The 21013-nt window shown below is 45.3% G+C and overlaps 2 protein-coding genes and 1 non-coding gene across 27 annotated transcripts in view; all 3 read right to left on the bottom strand.

Annotated features, from left to right (window-relative positions):
• PHLDB1 (pleckstrin homology like domain family B member 1) overlaps positions 1-933 on the bottom strand; it is a 52435-nt gene extending 51502 nt beyond the window's left edge. For all 24 annotated transcript variants that reach the window (XR_012423760.1, XR_012423758.1, XR_012423759.1 and 21 more), the window contains exon 1: positions 821-933. The gene's annotated coding sequence lies outside the window, so the exon portion shown is untranslated. The remainder of the gene's footprint in view (positions 1-820) is intronic.
• Positions 934-5357: 4424 nt separating this feature from the next.
• The window catches only part of ARCN1 (archain 1), a 36489-nt gene continuing 20833 nt past the window's right edge, over positions 5358-21013 (bottom strand). For both annotated transcript variants that reach the window (XM_065529076.1, XM_005579824.4), the window contains 5 exons: positions 18261-18426; positions 15302-15449; positions 14467-14575; positions 10282-10486; positions 5358-7667 (listed from right to left, as the gene is read on the bottom strand). In XM_065529076.1, the coding sequence (XP_065385148.1) occupies positions 7578-7667; positions 10282-10486; positions 14467-14575; positions 15302-15449; positions 18261-18426 (718 nt within the window). In that variant the 3' untranslated portion in view covers positions 5358-7577. The remainder of the gene's footprint in view (positions 7668-10281; positions 10487-14466; positions 14576-15301; positions 15450-18260; positions 18427-21013) is intronic.
• On the bottom strand, positions 14071-14173 carry LOC123568880 (U6 spliceosomal RNA). The gene has a single exon (XR_006692440.1). It is a non-coding gene; the product is annotated as a U6 spliceosomal RNA (small nuclear RNA).

Here is a 21013-nt window from a genome sequence, read left to right as displayed (position 1 = left end):
AAGTCCCCACTCGAGCCTGCCTCGGCGGAAGCGCCCGCGGGCGACTCGGCCACCCTGCGCCGGCGCCCCCACCCAGCCGCCCGCCCGCACTTTCCTATCCCGGGGGAGCCCAGATGACTTGGGTCAGCCTCCGCTCGGGGGAACTCTAGAGATTCTAGTCTGGACGGCGCGGCGTGGCAAGGCGCCCCAGGCTGCCTCCCCGGCCCCCGAGGACGTGGGGCCTTGGGGAGTGCCTGGGAGGCCCCAGGCGGGCTTCCCATCTCCTGGACACCCCCAGGCATCCCTCCTAGACGCCCAAGACTCTGAGCCGGACTCCGAATCCCTTCCTGGTCCATCAAGGCGGCCGGCCTGGGGACAGGGGGAAGACGTCACAGGAGATACCCCCACTCCCCAAGGTCCTACTGTGGGCGGACAGGGGGAGGTGTGGGGCGCTGGAGGACGAAAACCCGCGCGCGCGCTCGCCACCCAACACCCCGCGAGTGTCCGCCCGGCCGCCTAGGTGCCCGCGGGAGAGAGTCTGGATGGGGCCAGGATCAGCGTTTCTCCAAGCGGGGGAGAGCGCCACGGCCCCCTCTGGCGGTGGCGTTGGCAGCGGCCGAGGAAGGCAAAAGTAAGCGGCTCACAGGAAAACTCCCCACAACGCCCCTTTCGCCTCTACGCACTCACCTGGGGTGCCCTCACTCCCCCACGGGTTTCTGCCGAGCTCCCTAGCCGAGAGCTGATCTCAGGGCTCTCGCCAGGCCCCAGGGACTTCCCCTTATCCAGTCCTAGCACCGCAGTGAATGGGACCCGCAAGTGTAGTGGGAGGGGGCACTCTTACCTAGAGGTGGGGGGGACAGGGAGACACTGGTCCCTTAGCCCGGCTCGGCTCGGTCGCGGTGGCCTCAGGCTTAGGAGGACACTGTTGCCTTTCCCCGGGAGCCCGCTGAGTAGGAGGAGAGCGAGCCTGTCCCGCCCCGCTCCCGCCAGTCCCCGCCCCCGTCCCCCATCCCGTCCGCCTGGCCAGCCAAAGAAGACGCCCTTGTGGGGCTGGAGCCCAAGGTCCCCCCACCCACCCTTTCCCACAGCAGCACCTCCCCCAGCCTGCACAGCGCCCGCTTTGTTCATCTTTGCAGCTGGGCTCTCCACCACCACCACCACCACCACCACCACCACCACCGCCACCACGGCCACCACCAAGACCACACACCCCCCTCTCCTCCCACCCTGCCCTCCCGACTCTCCTAGACCACCCTCCACTCCTAGGCATTAACGCACTTCTGAGAGGGTGTTTTTGACAATCCGTTTCCCCGCCCCCAAACTCTCCCCTCTTTCTTTTTGCCTTTGATGCTGGAAACCTCCACAGGCTCCTAGTGAACCTCCTAAATCGAAGCCCCTACAACATGCTCTCAATATCTCCAGAACATCTACTGAGGGTACGCAGGTCTTCTCCCTGTCACCCCCTCCCCTCGCCCCATTCGCCCCATTCTAAGCTCCACCATGAAGAGCTGTAAATGGGATTGATAACCACGCACATCAGGCTTCACAGACTTTCTTAAGGATAGGCACAAGAAGACACGTTAAAGTACCATGCAAACTCCAAAGCACAGGAAAGCGGAATGGAATTATCATCTTGCACCCATGGAGCTCCACACCCATCCACGCCGACAAACCTGCTGGTTACAGATTGGGATATGGAGGCAGGCTGTAGACTTACAGTTGAGCACACCAACCTGTAGTAGGAGTGGGAGTTAATAAGGAAGAGAAGGAAGCACTAAACACTTAAAAGCGACCCCAAATTGAGCTAGGTTGAAGTCATTCTCCATCTCAACCTCCACCCCGAAATCCAATGCTGACAGTGGATCCTAACCTTGCAAAGCCAGCTCTTGGCCCAGGAGACTGGCTGGGGAAACCCTAGGGAGCTGAACTCAGCTAGACTTCTGGTCTTCTCTGACCTGCACTAGAGGGACCCTGGAGACTCTTCTCCACTGAAGGAAGGAGCAGAAAGCCTGTAAGTCTGGTCTAAATTCCAGCTGGGGTGGATAGCAAAAAATAATTTTTCCTCTTTGAGATGGACAAGTGCTGTTCTGATTCAATGAGTTTAGTTAGTGCTGTCTCTCCCTAACCCAGGAACAGCAGGAGGCTGAACTACAGGAATCTCTGGTCACTCATTGACAGGGCTGGCCTTAGCAGGGGGCCCCCCACGGCTGGAGACTGAAGCTGACCGGGGCCAAGCAGCAGACAAGGAGGGGGAGGGGAGAGGCCTCCCTTTGCTGCCACCTGCTATAGCTAATGGAGGTGGAACACTCAAGCTCCAGAATATGCTGTGGGTACCAGGAAGTCCTAGGATGTGAGGAGCGAGACTCTTAATTTTTCCTTTCTTCATATTGTTTGAAGTCATGAAAGTAATTGTGGTGAACCTTCATGAGGCAGATCACAAAGGTAATAGCCCATTCGGGTATGTAAAAAAACGAAGAAAGAAAAAACCCAAACTGTTGTATCCCATGTGCCAAGACCCAGCACTGAGGGGAGGGGTCCAGACTGCGGTACCTCAGAGGCTTTTCACTTCATTCTGTTTCACCACCCCCAGCTCCTCTTCACTGTACTGGGCAGGAGGAGTTTCAGGGAATAATCAAGCCTGCCATGGAGGCAGCAGATGCTGAGGCAGAGGGTCGAAACAGCACCCAACTTCTCTCACTGTCCTCCCAACACAGTGACCAGCTGACCCCATGATAAAGGTGCTGTGCAATGTGTCCTCTCTCCTGCTGTGTCAGGCCTCTATGTTCCCACAGTTAGAGCACTCAGGGGACTAAAGACCTACCGCCCCCACTCTTCATCCCCGCCCCGCTCCACATCTGGAGCCCATCAAAAAACTCAGTGCTCTCTCATAGTTACGCAAGAGGTCGAGCAGCTGGGAGCTCAGGAAAGGAGGAGGAGGAGAGGGAAATAAAGCAGAAAACAGCTTTCCAGGCTTGCTTCAGACTTTCCGAAGTGGAAGCAGGGGGAGAGGGCAAAGCCTGGGTGTGGAAGGAAGGGTGGATTTTTCTAAGGCCCTCTGCATTGGCTATGAATGTCAGGAGTGGATTTCCATACTCCTGCTTTTGCCTTGGCACATTCCCCACTTTGTCCCACCTCTCAAATTGTACTCCCTCTAGCCCCAGAGAGGTGATTATTGCTCATACAGCATGCAATCCTTGTAGATACACACCCTCTTCCAGAAAGCTATCCCTTTCTGGCCTCTGGATCCTGAAGTCACCATCATTGGTGTAGGCATGGTGGTAGCAATGACCCTGCAACAACTTGGGGAAAAGCTCAAAGCTGTCTTTTCAGCTTGTCTTAGAAATTGCAGTCTGCTTCTACCCAAAGCTAACACGCATTCAAGCTGAGTGGGAAATTTGGGGAGGACAGAAAACTGGTCTTGTGTACCTCCAAGGCTAAGGGCTTTCCTAATGAGCTGAAAAGAACAAGCATTCATTTGGGCAAAAGAATGGGAAACAAGACCTATTTTGATTTCTCTCATTGTCTTGAATTTCTAATACTTCTTTCAAACAGCCCCTGTCCTGGTTTGGTAATCAATCTGATCACAGAGTACACCTAGGGCAGCTTTCCAGAATTGGTTTAGACCCTAAATAACCACTTAGCCCCTTCCCTAAGAACAGCAGGTCAAATAACTTTGGTGGGGGGTGGGAGAAGTGGCCTAAGCTTCTGAAAACTCTAATAGCTTGACTTGTGATTGTGAGGGAAAACAGCCTGGTTTGGAAAGATAGTCTAATTTTCCTAAAGGCCTACCTCCGTATCAATCACCAACTCCCCAGGATAAGACGTTAAGACGTTTGTAGTGTTGCTGTCTGCCCTTGGGTAACAGCAATGCACAGCAACAAACCTACTTGTGGAACTTCTAAGACGAGGGAATTTGGGGTGAGGGGGTTGTAATAAGACAGATGTGCATAGCAAAAGAAAATCATTTGTGAGATTTTGCTTGTGATTTCTCTAAAGCCTACAAGACAGAAGCCATATTCGCTACTCTCATATAGATCCATGTTTAGTACTAGCTGTAGTTAACACTTGTCTAACTTGAAAAAAAAAAAAAAAAAAAAAAGGCTTTGCAAGCAAGGATAGTCATTGCTTCTAGTTAGACTTTCATCTTCTTGAGGATGACTTTTTCCATTTTTCTCCCGTCTCCTTCCAATAAGCCCTGCCAGATGTGAAGTTTAATAAAAAGCTGTTCTATAGCAACCCTGTAAATCTCAGACCCTACCTACAGTGTGAACAACTTTAAAACTGTTCACAATTTAAAAATTAATTGGAGGGCAAAGTTTCCCATCAGAGATGCATGGGTTGACAAATTTGAAGCTACAGTGAGTAAAGGAATGACAGACCTTAATCGTTTCATTCGAGTAAGGCTACAGTCTCACTCAGACAGCTAAGCCACACTTGAGCAACATTAGACCAGATACTTTTTCACCAAGGAAAAATCAGAATCTTAGCTTTCAACGTTAAATTAAAAATTTCTCATCCCAGATACTTATTAATAAGTGAGAATAATTTGCCTTCCAATGTTTTGACACTCAATAGTTTTTCCAAGTTAAATTTTAAAAAAGCATAAGAAAGTAAGCAGCTCTGGCCAGGTGCGGTGGCTCACGCCTGTAATCCCAGCACTTTGGGAGGCCGAGGCGGGGAGATCACAAGGTCAGAGAGTTCAAGACCAGCCTGGCCAACATGGTGAAACCCTGTCTCTACTAAAATACAAAAAAAATTAGCCGGGCATGATGGCGGTTGCCTGTAATCCCAGCTACTTGGGAGGCTGACGCAGGAGAATCGCTTGAAGCTGGGCGATGGTGGTGGTTGCAGTGAGCCGAGATCGCGCCACTGCACTCCAGACTGGGCAGCTGAGCGAGACTGTCTCAAAAAAAACAAAAAAAAAACCCAAAAACAAACAAACAAAAAAAACAAAAAAAAAAGTAAGTGGCTTTACCCAAGGGAATTATCAACAGTTCCCAAAAATTGTTCCCATTATCCCTCATCCCTGGAACACTTCTCATCACGGTCTAATGGGGAAGAGAAGACTCCAGGATTAAAGATGAAGCCTGACTTTTCTGACTCTCCAACTGCCATCTGACAAAATTAAGACTCCAATCCCCCAAACGGCCAGAAGTAGCATCAGATTCAAAAGCTACACTGTCAGGAGTGCATGTATCAAATGTAGAAAAATACACAAGGAAGCACAATACATATAATATGGAGAAAAGGCAATGAATACTCTCAGAGATTATTTTCTCTTAAAAAAATCATGTCATTAATTTTTAATCTTAGGTCCCATTACAGCATCCTGAATCAACAAGCAGACACCAAAGTGAGTCAAGAATCCAATAAACATCTCATTTTATAATGCTCTTTATTTGATTAAAGAATTTGCCTTCTTTGTATACACTGGAATGTTATATTCCCTATGTATTTTACAGGGTTACAAAATGTCTCTCATTTTAAATATTACCCCAAAAGTAATCTCAGAAAAAAAAGGTTTTTTGAAATTAAACTTGACTTTTAAAAAATCATATGGACAAACAACTTTCAAACAAAACTGGATTAGTAGGATTTCTTGCCTACTTAACTACATGACAGACTTCTTGTCCCAGGCCCCTTTCTCAGAAAAACCTCATGTGGAAACTAAGCTAGAGATAAGAATTCTTCCCTGATGCAGTTAGGGGAAAGGGAAAGGCTAGAAACTTCTTTGGCAAGCAATTCCATACACAGCCATTTATGTGCGAGTGCTCTGCTTCAAGTACAGTACACTCTTTGCAGGGAAGGCCAGATGTTGTTCAGAGTGGGAGTGGTACTTGTCAACCAGCTAAAAGCACAGAAGTCCATCTAGTCATCTGCCTCTTCCCACTGCCAGTGCCTGCAGCCTTGTAGCAACTTTTCACCACCCTATGGACTGGAATACTGAGTTAAAAGCCAAGGCTGAGCTGGCTGACACTGTAGTCTCCATTGAAAACAAAATGGATGAGATGGAACCGAGAAACCACCAGTACATGATGATACTCAAAAGGTTTAGAGGGAAGAGAAGGATGGATTTCAGAGACGGGGACAGATAGACTGGTGGAAAATGTTGGGCTGACTGGAAGGAAATGGGGTATACATGAGTAATCTGTACATACCAAAACAATCAGTTGCCTCCTAAAATGCAAAAAATCGAATGGTGAAATGAAGCCTCCTTGACAGTTTAGGGCCAACAGGATTGGCCCAAAGACTCCCTGAACCCACAGCCTTCAAAATCATAACCCTGTTTCTGTTCGAAAGGAGAGGACTGATGACGGAGAGTGCAGTCTAGAAGTGGGAGGTGGTGAAATTGAGGAATGTGAATGGATTACAAAGACTGAGGCTATTACGTTTTAGCTTAAGTACCCAAAATGTGGAGAACTGGAAATTTGGGTAGCAATAGCAGCAGACATGATTACATGTGGATGTGAAATCCCTAACTGGACAGACATAACCATTCTTTTAGACATCTTGAAGAGGGACTGTGCCATTTGAAAGGTACATCTCAGCTATCTTTAATATTGACACAAGTGGGATTCACGGTACTGTTCTAAACTGGAAGGACAGGCCCTGAAAGGAAAACAACTTGGCAAAGAGATGAAGGAATGAATGGATATGGGAAAAGGACAGAAGACATCCTTATCTTTTAACTTCTAGACCCCACACCCCTCAAACAGTTCACCTGAATAGTCCAAAAATCAAGAATGGGTTAGATATACTTGTTGCAGGAGTGCCAAATAAATACAATGCCTGTAAACAGATGATCCCAGTGCCTGACTGAATGTATAGAAAGAAAAACCTAAAGGTAAAGGGTATGAAAGATTAAAATCTTCTACAGAGAAAACTTTTTAAAAACAAAGTATGAAATATAACTATATTTAGGGATTATATATTTAGGGATTAAAATAAAGGAGCAGCCAGGTGCAGTGGCTCATGCCTGTAATCCCAGCACTTTGGGAGGCCGAGTTGGGTGGACTTCCTGAGCTCAGGAGTTCACGACCAGCCTGGGCAACATGGTGAAACCCCATCTTTACTAAAATACAAAAAATTAGCCAGGGGTGGTGGTGTGCACCTATAGTCCCAGCTACTCGGGAGGCTGAGGCAGGAGACCTGCTTGAACCCAGGAGTCAGAGGCTGCAGTGAGCCAAGATCATGCCATTTCATTCCAGCCTGGGTGACAGAGCAAGACTCCGTCTCAAAAAAAAAAAACCCAAAAATAATAATAAAATAAAAATAAAGGAGCAACTTAGGTAAAGGAAGAGGAGGTATTTAACTGGGGGCATTCTCTGGAGAGTTCGCTTTCCTGCTGGCCAATAAAATCTGCCAAAGAAAATTAGCAGCCTTTCCCTTTATGTTTGTGCCATTTCTTTATCAAAGAATGTCTCCGTGACACTGAAACATGGGGGTGAGTCGAGGGTCCTTGCGCGCAGAGAATCGTGCATTGTATCAGAAAAAAGGGGTCTCCAATGGCTTGTAAATTTGGGAAAAACTCGTCAGCCATCGTTGGCGTCTTCTTTATTAATCTGAAAATTTTCCTTTTCAGCTCCCTCTTCTTGGTATTACAGGATTTCATACTTATCCACTAGGAAAGTGGTCTCTGTGGAAAACCTGACAGGGCTGTTTCCATCTACCTGGGTCACTTTGGTAACCTAGGAAAATAAACAAAGAGTAAGGTAAAGCAGGAGGTTTGAGTCTCCATGATGTTGACTACATTCTCACTACAGAACATATCAATTTCCCTAAAAGTGGTATTAAAAGTAACTGTAGGCCGGGCGCGGTGGCTCAAGCCTGTAATCCCAGCACTTTGGGAGGCCGAGACGGGCGGATCACAAGGTCAGGAGATCGAGACCATCCTGGCTAACCCGATGAAACCCCGTCTCTACTAAAAAATACAAAAAACTAGCCAGGCGAGGTGGCGGGCACCTGTAGTCCCAGCTACTCGGGAGGCTGAGGCAGGAGAATGGCATAAACCCGGGAGGCGGAGCTTGCAGTGAGCTGAGATCTGGCCACTGCACTCCAGCCTGGGTGACAGAGCGAGACTCCGTCTCAAAAAAAAAAAAAAAAAAAAGTAACTGTAAAATACTAGAAAAATGTTCAATTCATAACCGAAAGTCACAGCATCACTCTTCCCCACCAACATGATTAAGCTGCTCTCCTTCTAGAGAGAGAAAAGACAACTGTTGGGATGAGATGTACAGTAGTATTAAGTAAAAGCTCCAAAATGAGTGGCCATAGCCCAGCCCTGCCCTATATAACCTATGAAATTCATGGACATTCTATCAGGATGATATATTAACATTCTGACCCAAAACGCAATGTTCTAGCTCTTCACATTATTCATTTGTTCTGCTCTCAAAGTCCCGTGTTAAAAGTCCCTGTAAGCTGCTCTATCATACTTATTTTTTAGGCATGGCTGGGTCCTTCCAATGAGGTTTCTCCTTTTTAAATAAATAAATGTCCAGTTTAATTAATTACCTGTAGCAAAGGTACCTATAATGGCACCAACACAACACTTGAACCACTGATTCATACTTTCTAATGAGGTTTTGGGAGAGCAACTACACTGTCCTAATCTTTGAAGAGCCCCAACAGGAAAATTTACCCATTTCTATCTAATGTCTTGAGTTCAATACAGTAGCTTCCAACACTGATGGGGTTATGTCACTAACTGGTTAGGGAGAGAGAACTGCTCTTTGGAATCATCCAAGGGGGGAAGCTGCAACTTTCTAAGCACTTACAGGGGAGATGGAGACCATACGGGAAGCTAAGGTAGGGGCAGAACAACAAGCAAGTCAAAAAGAGGGGAATATTAACAATATAAACTAGGTTCTAGTAACTCAAATTCAAAAATTGGAAGAATGGTCAGGCGCGGTGGCTCACTCCTATAATCCCAGCACTTTGGGAAGCCGTCAGGAGTTAGAGACCAGCCTGGTCAACGTGGTGAAACCCCATCTCTACTAAAAATACACACAAAAAATTAGCTGGGTGTGGTAGTGCGCACCTGTAGACCCAGCTACTTAGGAGGCTGAGGCAGGAGAATCACTTGAACCCGGGAGGCAGAGGCTGCAGTGAGCTGAGATCGCACTGCACTCCAGCTTGGGTGACAGAGCGAGACTCCATCTCAAAACAACAACAACAAAAACTGGAAGAATGATGAGTTAAAAAATAACGTTCCGGGCTGAGCACGGTGGCTCACGCCTGTAATCCCAGCACTTTGGGAGGCCGAGGTGGGTGGATCACGAGGTCAGGAGTTGGAGACCAGCTTGGCCAACATGGTGAAACCCTGTCTCTACTAAAAATACAAAATTAGCTGGGCATGGTGGCACGTGCCTGTAGTCCCAGCTACTCAGGAGGCTGAGGCAGGAGAATCACTTGAACCTGGAAGGCAGAGGTTGCAGTGAGCCAACATCATGCCATTGCACTCCAGCCTGGGCAACAAGAGTGAAACTCTTAAAAAAAAAAAAAAAAAAAAAAAATTCCGCTGGGCACAGTGGCTCACGCCTATAATCCCAGCAGTTTTGGAGACTGAGGCGGGTGGATCACCTGACGTCAGAAGTTCAAGACCAGCCTGACCAACATGGAGAAACCAAAACTGCGGTGAGCCAAGATCGCATCACTGCACTCCAGCCTGGGTAACGAGCAAAACTCATTCTCAAAAAAAAAAAAAAAAAAAAAAAAAAAAAAATCCGAAGGAACAGTTCACACATTTCTATTGCTTTGCCTACCTAAAGGACAGAGTTTGCAACAGAATTGGCTCATGATTATTTGTACTAATAAAGGGAGCTGTGACATAAATAACCCCCAAATAATTTCCATTTGTAATAGAATGAATTTTTTTTTTTTTTGCAGGAATTTTGTCTTCCAAATAAAAAAACTTTCATTCTTTGGTTATAAATCAAGTGACAGCAAGGCCTTAAAAAACCATGTGTTGGGTGTTTTGGTAAATCAATTTTAAAATATATAAGGTTAAAAAAAATAGGCAACTAAGTGTTTATGAACCCTGCACAATCCACAAGTACTTTTTTACGTATTAATATTCAATTTCTTTACTTTGTCTGATCTAGAGAGGAAAACTGAGGTAAAGTGATAAAGAATTTGACCACGATCACACAATGAATTAGAAAGGGAATTCCTGTAGAAGACATCAGCTTTTTTCTGAGCTTTATCTGACTACAAAAAGCCATGCTACCTGTCTGGCATCCTATACATGTTCGTACTGTCCTACCACTTTCCCTATACATGTTCTCAACTAAAATGGAGTACCTGTATGTTACAGTAATTTTTCTTGGAGACAAAGGAAACTTGAACAGGGAAGAAGTCATTAGGCTGCCCAGCAATGCTAAACTCCAGGCTGCCACTCTTATTTTTGGCATCAATCACAGGCAGGCACCACTCTAGGGTATTTCGTCGACTGTCATGTCGATACTCCCCATCGATCTCACCGATAACAGGCGCGCCGACACCAGACCTGTTGTAAGAAACATTCTGGTCAAGGTAGCTGTTCAGAGCTGGAACTCTACCAAGGAAAACCAACCCCAAATTTGATTACGATCCTCAAATTCTGCCTTCTAGGACTACAATTTCAGGAAAATAAAAAAAAAAAGGCTCCCTAATAACTTCAAGGATCAAACAATGAAGTCCTAGTGCCTTGGCTAAGAGTTTCACTCAATTCCCTCTGTAGATACAGTTAATATGCAAAAATAGGTATTTGGCAGATATGTCTATGGCTGCTCCAATTTATGGACTAGATCTGGGGACTGCGACCAACAAATGTGTTAAGATGGCTATGTTTCCAAAAACCCTGCTGCCTTGTAAATAAGGAATTTTAACATAATGTAGCACTCTTTATAGGAGACAATAGGGAAACAAGCAGGTTGATTTGGGGGGAAACTCTAAACATCAATAATGGAGATGAATGGAGGCCTCTGAGAGAATTTATTTTGTTTTGTTCTTGAGACAGAGTCTCGCTCTGTCGCCAGGCTGGAGTACAGTGGCGCAATCTCAGCTCACTGCAACCTCTGCCTCCCCAGTTCCAGTGATTCTCCTGCCTCAGCCTCCCAAGTTGCTAGGACTACTGGTGTGCACCACTATGCCCAGCTAATTTCTGTATTTTTAGTAGAGGCAGGGTTTCAACATGTCGGCCAGGATGGTCTCAATCTCTTGACCTTGTGATCTGCTTGCCTCGGCCTCCCAAAGTGCTGGGATTATAGGTATGAGCCACTGCACTTGGCTGATAATTTGTTTTTAAAGATTTCAGAATGTTTCAAACTTACTGAAGTTGACACCAATGGGTTTATTTGATTTACAATCCAGTAAATGGACTTTTATTTGATAAGTGAAAGCACAATTACCCCTGGGGCAAATGGAAACATGATGGGAGAAACAGATACATAGCTGTCCTTAATCTGCAAGAGAAGCAGGGCTAGTTAAGATTTACTCTGCACCCCTACACACGGCTGACAGGCAGTGTCACCTACTCCTACACATTCTAAATTTACTGGCTTTTAATTCACCAGTGACACTCAATGTTTATATTAGGGATAGGGTAAATAAGAGAGACAAAGTAAACTTTACGAGTGGCGTAAGACTATTAATTCTTCCCTATCAATTTCAGGGTCCTGGTTCTTTTATGTTCTTTCTCTGTGCACTTGCTCTAATTCTGATTCTGATCTCTTCTAATTTGATCAGTTCTAGACAATGGGAGTAAAATGTTGTATAAGGGTCTCTTCTGGAGACCATTGCAAAACTGAACTAGAATACAGGAAACCACCACAACCACAATTATAGGGTAGACAGGCCTCAAAATTGTGGCATTCTATAAATAGTCCAGTAAACGAAATCTTGACAAACAAAACTCTACCTGTCACCAACGCCCAAGTCCTACAACGGTCCAAGGCAGCCATCTACTGTTCTGAAGCAATAACCATACTGTAGAGGATAAGATGGTTACCCATTAAAGGGGATACTAGTAATAAAGCATGTTTTAAAAAGTGGAACTAAGAATGACTAAAACCAGACCTGATAATGTAAAGGCCTGAATTATCAAAAAGGGAAGAAAAATATGAATTAAATTAGTACCATTTTCTCTGCAGCAATAACTGAGCAATATAACAGTAAAGATACACTAAGGATACACTTACTGGTACTCATAATTAGACCCTGTGCTTAATCATGAGGGCTGATGGGCAGGTGAAAGGAGCTAGGATTTACTGGTGAAGTAATAATTGCATGCTCACTGGAAATGCTACTAAACAGATAAGGTAGATACCATTTCCAGATGATCCTAGAGAGTGGGACACTTAGGGTGTACAACAAAAGCTTATTGGAACTCAACTTCTGGGGTTGAAAGACATTTTTGTTATCTTGATTATGGTGGTGGTTTCACAGGTGTAAACATGCCAAGACTGCACAATTAAAATATGTGTAGCTTGTTGTATATAAATTATGCTCCAAAAGGGCTGTTAGGAAATTTACTGTAACTAATATAGACATCTTGTTTAACAAGAATCAACAGTTCCCTTGAACACACTCTCATCTTTAGTGAAAGTTTAGAAAGCACGTGAAAATAAAACATTCAGCCTGATAGACTCAATTTCTTTGAAAGTTGCAAAACAGAAAGCTTGACTGAGAAATGGCTCCTCCTTCTGGAAACCTTCATTACTACACAAACAAGCTGAGGGCCAACATCTAAAACCGGCTCCAGGCCAGGTGCAGTGGCTCAAGCCTGTAATCCCAGCACTTTGGAAGGCTAAGGCAGGTGGATCATTTTGAGGCCAGGAGTTTGAGACCAGCCTGGCCAACATGGTGAAACCCCATCTCTATTAAAAATACAAAAATTAGGTTGGGTGTGGTGGCTCATGCCTGTAATCCCAGCACATTGGGAGGCCGAGGCGGGTGGATCACAAGGTCAGGAGATCGAGACTATCCTGGCCAATATAGTGAAACCCCGTCTCTACTAAAATACAAAAAAAATTAGCCGGGTGTGGTGGCCCGTGCCTGTAGTCCCAGCTACTTGGGAGGCTAAGGCAGGGGAATTGCTTGAACCAGGAGGCAGAGGTTGCAGTGAGCCGAGATCATGCCACTGCACTCCAGCCGGCAACAGAGCGAGACTCCATCTCAAAAATAAAATAAAATAAAATAAAATTAGCTGGGCGTGGTGGCACATGCCCGTAATCTCAGCTACTTGGGAGGCTGAAGCATGAGAATCTCTTGAACCTGGGAGGTGGAGGTTGCAGTGAGCCAAGATTGCACCACTGCACTGCAGCCTGGGCGACAGAGTGAGACTCTGTCTCAAAAAAATTAAAATAAAAACAGCCAGGCACGGTGGCTCACGCCCGTAATCCCAGCACTTTGGGAGGCCAAGGCTGGTGGATCACCTGAGGTCAGGAGTTTCAGACCAGCCTGGCCAACATGGTGAAACCCCGTCTCTACTAATAATACAAAAATTATCTGGGCAGGGTGGCACATGCCTGCAATCCCAGTTACTCAGGAGGCTGAGGCAGAAGAATCACTTGAACCCAGGTGGTGGTGGTTGCAGCGAGCTGAGATGGCACCACTGCACTCCAGCCTGGGCAACAAGAGCAAAACTCTGTCTCCAATAAAAATAAAAAATAAAAACAGCTCCGGATCTACAACTGGCTTGTTTGTTCAATTTGGTTTTAAAGTCAGTAAAATCCATCCATTCAAAGTGCTCAATGTATTTCAACAAGTGTGTGCAGTAAGCACCACCACAATCAAGTCACAGAACAATTCTTGGCTGCGTGTGGTGGCTCACGCTTATAATCCTAGCATTTGGGAGGCCAACGTGGGCAGATCACTTGAGCTCAGGAGTTTTGAGATCAGCCTGCACAACACAGCAAAACCCTATCTCTACAAATAATACAAAAATTAGCCAAGCGTGGTGGTATGCGCCTGCAGTCCCAGCTACTTGGGAGGGTGAGGCAGGAGGATAGCCTGAGCCTGGAAGGTGGAGGGTGCAGTAAGCTGAGATCGTGCCAGTGACCTCCAGTGACAGAGAGACTCTCAAAAAAAATTTCTTTGCTTTACTTATTTATAAATATGAAATGTTTCATAAAGTTGTATGTCAGCCTTGCACACGGGCCATGCTAATCTTCTCTGGTTCCAATTTTAGTACCTGTGCTGCCAAAGCAAACACAAGTCCTAGAACATTCCTATCATTCCCAAAAGTTCCCTTGTGCCCCTCTGAAGTGAAGTACCTTCTTCTCTACCTCCTCATTTTTATTCAATAGTATTACCTTTTCCAGAAAGTCAAAGAACTGGAATCACATAACATGTAGCCTTTTGTATCTGGCTTCTTTCACAACTAGCTTTTTTAAGAATCAAGTATCTCTGAATGGACCGTCAGGTCAGGTAGGTGCTGACTCCAAAATGAGTTCCAAAAGACCACTTCTGTAAGTCCAACATAGGGGACACGGGCACAGCACTTACGGGAGTGGGATGGTGATAATCACGTCATTCAGTTCTAAATTATCTTCTTGTAGCTCATATTCTATGTTGACATCACAGCCATTTCCACTCTCCGAGGGCCAGCAATTAACTGAGAAGAAAGCAAAGCAGTCATACTAGAATATTAGAAAAAGATGGCTGGGTGTGGTGGCTCATGCCTGTAATCCTGGCGCTTCAGACAACCAAGGTGGTAGTATCGAGGTGGGAGGATTGGTTGAGGCCATGAGTTCAAGACCAGCCTAGGCAACAAAGTGAGACTCTACCTCTCCAAAAAAAAAAAAAAAGCCAGGGGTGGTGGCACTTCCCTGTTCTCCTAGCTACTCAGGAGGCTGAGGTGGAAGATCAGCTGAGCCCAGGAGTTGTAATGAGCCATGATCACACCACTGCATTCCAGCCTGGGTGACAGACAGAGGGAGTCTGTGTCTTTTAAAAAAAAATTAGCTGGATGTGGTGGCATGTGCCTGTAGTCCTAGTCCCAGCTACTCAAGAGGCTGAGGCAGGAGGATGGCTTGAGTCCAGGAGTTAGATGCTGCAGTGAGCTATGATCGCCCCACTGTACTCTAGCCTGGGCAACAGAAGACGACCTTGTCTCTAAAACAATAACAACAACAAAACCACAATGGTTTCAAAATAAAAGCTAGTAAAAATGAAAACTAATGATAAAAATATACAAAATGCAGCACCAGGTCCATTTCAAAAGAAAGTCATTTTGTCAAAAAGAACTTTGCTATGGCAATAAAAATAAAAGTGTACAAGCAAGGGCTATTTCCAGTTCTCAATGCAAACTAGCTTAGTGGGACTGGCCAGAGGCACTTACTTGTCAGTGGAATAAAAGATTCCTCTGTGGTTTGTAGTCTCCACTTTAGCACCCCTACGTCACTGTTGACTGGAAATGACTTCTCTGGATTCTTCAGGCCAATTAGAGACTCTGCAGTGAAAAGTTTTTTATCCACATTTGGATGGGTCTAGAATGAGAAGGAAAGGAAAACTCCTGAGGTTCAGACAGACAAGAAACAACCCCTCTCTAGGCTTATATGGCCCATAATCCAAACATCTAAAATAGAGTACCTAACAAATTCCAATTCTTTTTCATTTTGAAGAAAGATTTCCCTTCTTCAAAGACTTTTAAAATAATTTAAGATATTTAATCAAGCCTGTAATCCCAGCACTTTGGGAGGCCGAGACGGGCGGATCACGAGGTCAGGAGATCGAGACCATCCTGGCTAACACGGTGAAACCCCGTCTCTACTAAAAAAAATACAAAAAACTAGCCGGGCGAGGTGGCGGGCGCCTGTAGTCCCAGCTACTTGGGAGGCTGAGGCAGGAGAATGGCGTAAACCCGGGAGGCAGAGCTTGCAGTGAGCTGAGATCCGGCCACTGCACTCCAGCCTGGGTGACAGAGCGAGACTCTGTCTCAAAAAAAAAAAAAAGATATTTAAAAACCAGTAATTTTTAAAAAAAAATAATTTCAACTCTAAAAGCCATTATAGAACAAGTTTGCACCTGAAAAAGCTAAAAGACCATTAACCAAGTCCTTTCCAAAAATACTTCACATGGAGCAGGTTCATGGTGGGGCCAGGTTTGCCAAGCAGAACGTTCCAGTAAGACCCTGATCAGCTGCCTGGGTCAAATAGCATTTTTGGCCTTATATAAAGTAGCAGAAAAGGGCAAGCTCTGTGTAAAGTCTAGTTGCAATTTTGCCTAGAGACTTAAAGTTGTTAAAATCCAAGCCAATTAAGATAGTCTTATCTTTTTAAAAGAAATTGTTTTTGGGGAGGTTGAGGTGGGCGGGGCATTGGAGGTCAGGAGTTTGACATCAGCCTGGCCAACATGGCAAAACCCCATCTCTACTAAAAATACAAAAGTTAGCTGGGGCTGGACATGATGGCACATGCCTGTAATCCCAGCTATTTGAGAGGCTGAGGCAGAAGAATGGCTTGAACCCGGGAGGCAGAGGTTGCAATGAGCCGAGATCACACCATTGCACTCCAGCCTGGGCAAGAAGAGTGAAACTCCGTCTCAGTAAATACATAAATAAATAAATAAATAAATAAATAAATAGCTGGGTGTGGTGGTGCACACCTATAGTCCCAGCTACTATGGAGGCTGAGGAGGGAAGGACTGCTTGAGCCCAGGAGGCTGAGGCTGCAGCGAGCCAAGGCTGTGCCGCTGCACTCCAGTCTGCATCACAGAGAGAGACTCTGTGTCAAAAAAACAAAACAAAACAAAACAAAAACAAAAACAAAAACACCCAGAAGGGCTGGGCATGGTGGCTCATGCCTATAATCCCAACACTTTGGGATGATGACGTGGGCGAATCACGAGGTCAAGAGTTTGAGACCAGCCTGGCCAACATGGTGAAACCCCGTCTCTACTAAAAATAAAAAAAATTAGCTGGGCGTGGTGGCAGGTGCCTGTAATCCCAGCTACTTAGGAGGCTGAGACAGGAGAACTGCTTGAACCCAGGAGGCAGAGGTTGCAGTGAACCAAGATTGTACCACTGCACTCCAACCCGGGCGACAGAGAGAGACTCCATCTCAGAAAACAACAACAACAACAAAAAAAAAACAGAAATCACTTTTGGATAGCACTTTACAAGCCAGCAAAAATGTTGTCAAATAATATAAGCACTGCTTCCAAAAGACAATTCTGTGCTGACTACGGGAGGGAAAGTAGACAAAAACACTCTTCCCTAAAAAGGCTTTGTTCTTGTGACAAGATGTTAAGCTAAATGAAATGTGACAACAACACCTGTAATATAAAGAAGGGCTTATATATATCTCTATCCAATAGTTGGAACACACACACTTATACTGAAAGGATTTTATGTACTTTTCAAATACATCATTAGATACTGCCCTTCAGTTAACAAAACAAGCACTGGTAGTTTAATAGCAGAATGAGTAAATTTCGCATTGTGCCACCATGCCTGGCTAATTTTTTAAGTTTTTGTAGAGACAGGGTCTTGTTGCTCAGCCCTCATTGCTCAGGCTGTTCTTGAACTCCTGGGCTCAAGCGATCCTTTGGCCTCAGCCTCTCAAAGTGTTGGTATTATAGGCGTGAGCCACCACACTTGTCTTAAAGTCTTGTTTTTTTATTTATTTTTATTTATTTATTTATTTATTTTTTTGAGACAGAGTCTGGCTCTGTCACCCAGGCTGGAGTGCAGTGGCCGGATCTCAGCTCACTGTAAGCTCTGCCTCCCGGGTTTACGCCATTCTCCTGCCTCAGCCTCCTGAGTAGCTGGGACTACAGGCGCCCACCACCACGCCCGGCTAGTTTTTTGTATTTTTTTTAGTAGAGATGGGGTTTCACTGTGTTAGCCAGGATGGTCTCGATCTCCTGACCTCGTGATTCGACCATCTCGGCCTCCCAAAGTGCTGGGATTACAGGCTTGAGCCACCGCGCCCGGCCAGCCTTGTTTTTTTAAAAACTATATTTCAAGCAAGATCCTAAGTGATTAATTTACTGTTTTCATAACAGCAAAAAATAAACATCTCTTTGTACCTTTTGCTAGTGAGTATGAAGTCATTTATTAGATTTCAAAATGACCTTTTATTCAGTTCCAATATTTAAAAGCCATCCTAACACAGCTGCTTTACTCACTCTCAGGTAGCTACTGTATGCAATAAATCAACTTCTTTCCTATGCATTTAGAGTGATGCTAGTTATATAACTTAAATAATTTTCTGTGGTTCATATTGGGAACTCTAGTTGACAAAGACTATAATAGGTAGACAAAGTGTTAACACTCCCTATCAAAAGCTTCTACACACCTGTAGCTGCACCCCTTTCTTATCTTCATTTTCCACATGAAGACGAATTCGGCCATATTTGTCATCTGAGATCCTAAGCATGATCATGCCATGCAACTCCATATTCTGTAATCCTCCGTCTCGTCCACAGGTTAATGTGATCTTTTCTTCAATCTTCATATGTACACTACAAAGAGAAAGTAATACATTTGTTCAGAAAGGTAGAAACCCATGGCCGGGCACGGTGGCTCATGCCTATAATCCCAGCACTTTGGGAGGCCGAGGTGGGCAGATCACCTGAGGTCGGGAGTTCGAGATTAGCCTGACCAACATGGAGAAACCCCATCTCTACTAAAAATACAAAATTAGCCAGGCGTGGTGGTGCATGCCTGTAGCCCCAGCTACTTGGGAGGCTGAGGCAGGAGAATCCTTGAACCAGGAGGCAGGGGTTGCAGTGAGCCGAGATTGTCCCATTGCACTCCAGCCTGGGCAACAAGAGTGAAACTCCATCTCAAAAACAAAACAAAACAAAAGAAAAAAGAAAGGTAGAAACCAGAAATCCCTTTCTCCAAGGTCTAATGATTAGCCATCAACAACGTTTTTTTAAAGGTGCTACTGCTATAGCTATAAACATTTAAAAGACAATACCCTTTGATACAGCAATTCAACAGACAAATTCTCATCTGTGCAAAACAATCTGCTAAGTTATTCACTGAAGGATTGTTTTTAATGGCAAAAGTTTAGAAACGAATGTCTGCCACTGGGGGCTGCTTAAATAAAGGCATATCCACGGGCGCAGTGGCACACACCTGTAATCCCAGCACTTTGGGAGGCCAAGGTGGGCGGATCATGAGGTCAGGAGATCGAGACCATCCTGGCTAACACGGTGAAACCCCATCTCTACTAAAAATACAAAAACAAAATTAGCCGGGTGTGGTGACGGGCACCTGTAGTCCCAGCAACTCAGGAAGCTGAGGCAGGAGAATGACGTGAACTCAGGAGGTGGAGCTTGCAGTGAGCTGAGATCACGACACTGCACTCCAACCTGGGCAACAGAGCAAGACTCCACCTCAAAAAAAATAGAAAATAAAAAATAAAGGAATATTCACCCAAATGAATAGTAGGCAATGGTGAGAAAACAACTGAAAAAATGTTCTATTTGAAAATATTTTCAAGCTTAAAAAAATTAAAATTATACAAGGAAGACATATATACCCTTTTCCTGATTCACCTATTGTTAACATTTACCCCATTTGTTTTATAATTTGCATATGTGTGTCTCTCTCTCTAAACATTATATATGTATGTTATACATTTGATTTTTTTCCCCTGAACCATTAAGAAGCAGATTATATACATCACAGCACTTTGCCCCTAAATACTTCAGTGCTTATTTTTATAAGATTAGGGATATTCTGTTACATAATCAATCACAGTACCATTATTAACTACACAAATTTACACTGATACTTTTTTTTTAGCTTTTTGTTGTTGTTTTGAGATGGAGTTTCACTCTTGTTGCACGGCTGGAGTGCAATGGTGCAATCTCGGCTCACTGCAACCTCTGCCTCCCGGGTTCAAGTGATTCTCCTGTCTCAGTCTCCTGCATAGCTGGGATTTCAGGCGCCTGCCACCACACCCGGTTCAATTTTGTATTTTTAGTAGAGTCAGGGTTTTACCATATTGGCCAGGCTGGTCTTGAACTCCTGACCTCAGGTGATCTGCCCGCCTGGGCCTCCCAAAGTGCTGGGATTACAGATGTGAGCCACCGCCCCCAGCCTGTTGTTGTTTAAGAGATAGATCTTGCTATGTTGCCCAGGCTGGAGTGCAGTGGCTATTCAGAGGCACAATCACAGTTCACTATAACCTTGAACTCCTGGTCTCAAGCAATCCTCCTATCTCAGCCTCCTGAGTAGCAAGGACTATAGCCATATGCCATCATGCCCGGCTAACACTGATATAATAATTGTATCCAATCTATCAATCATATGTCAATTTCATCAGTTGACCTAATAATATTTTTTTTTTTTTTTTTTTTTTTTTTTGAGACGGAGTCTCGCTCTGTCGCCCAGGCTGGAGTGCAGTGGCCGGATCTCAGCTCACTGCAAGCTCCGCCTCCCGGGTTTACGCCATTCTCCTGCCTCAGCCTCCCGAGTAGCTGGGACTACAGGCGCCCGCCACCTCGCCCGGCTAGTTTTTTTGTATTTTTAGTAGAGACGGGGTTTCACCATGTTAGCCAGGATGGTCTCGATCTCCTGACCTTGTGATCCGCCCGTCTCGGCCTCCCAAAGTGCTGGGATTACAGGCTTGAGCCACCGCGCCCGGCCGACCTAATAATATTTTTAATAGTAGTTGTGATATTATGATATACATATGTACTGGTTTTCTTTTTTTTTTTTTTTTTTTTTTTTTTTTTGAGACGGAGTCTCGCTCTGTCGCCCAGGCTGGAGTGCAGTGGCGCGATCTCGGCTCACTGCAAGCTCCGCCTCCCGGGTTCACGCCATTCTCCTGCCTCAGCCTCCCGAGTAGCTGGGACTACAGGCGCCCACAACCGCGCCCGGCTAATTTTCTGTATTTTTAGTAGAGACGGGGTTTCACCGTGGTCTCGATCTCCTGACCTTGTGATCCGCCCGCCTCGGCCTCCCAAAGTGCTGGGATTACAGGCGTGAGCCACCGCGCCCGGCCATATGTACTGGTTTTCATCCATGGTTCGTGGCTCATAACTCCCATAACCCTTATTATACATAATGTTGGGGCACTTTAGGCCTCAGGAG

This window comes from Macaca fascicularis, chromosome 14, assembly GCF_037993035.2.
Source record: "Macaca fascicularis isolate 582-1 chromosome 14, T2T-MFA8v1.1".
Taxonomy (NCBI): Eukaryota; Metazoa; Chordata; class Mammalia; order Primates; family Cercopithecidae; genus Macaca; species Macaca fascicularis.
The sequence above is the reverse complement of the archived record's forward strand: the minus strand, read 5'-3'. Positions and strand labels throughout refer to the sequence as shown.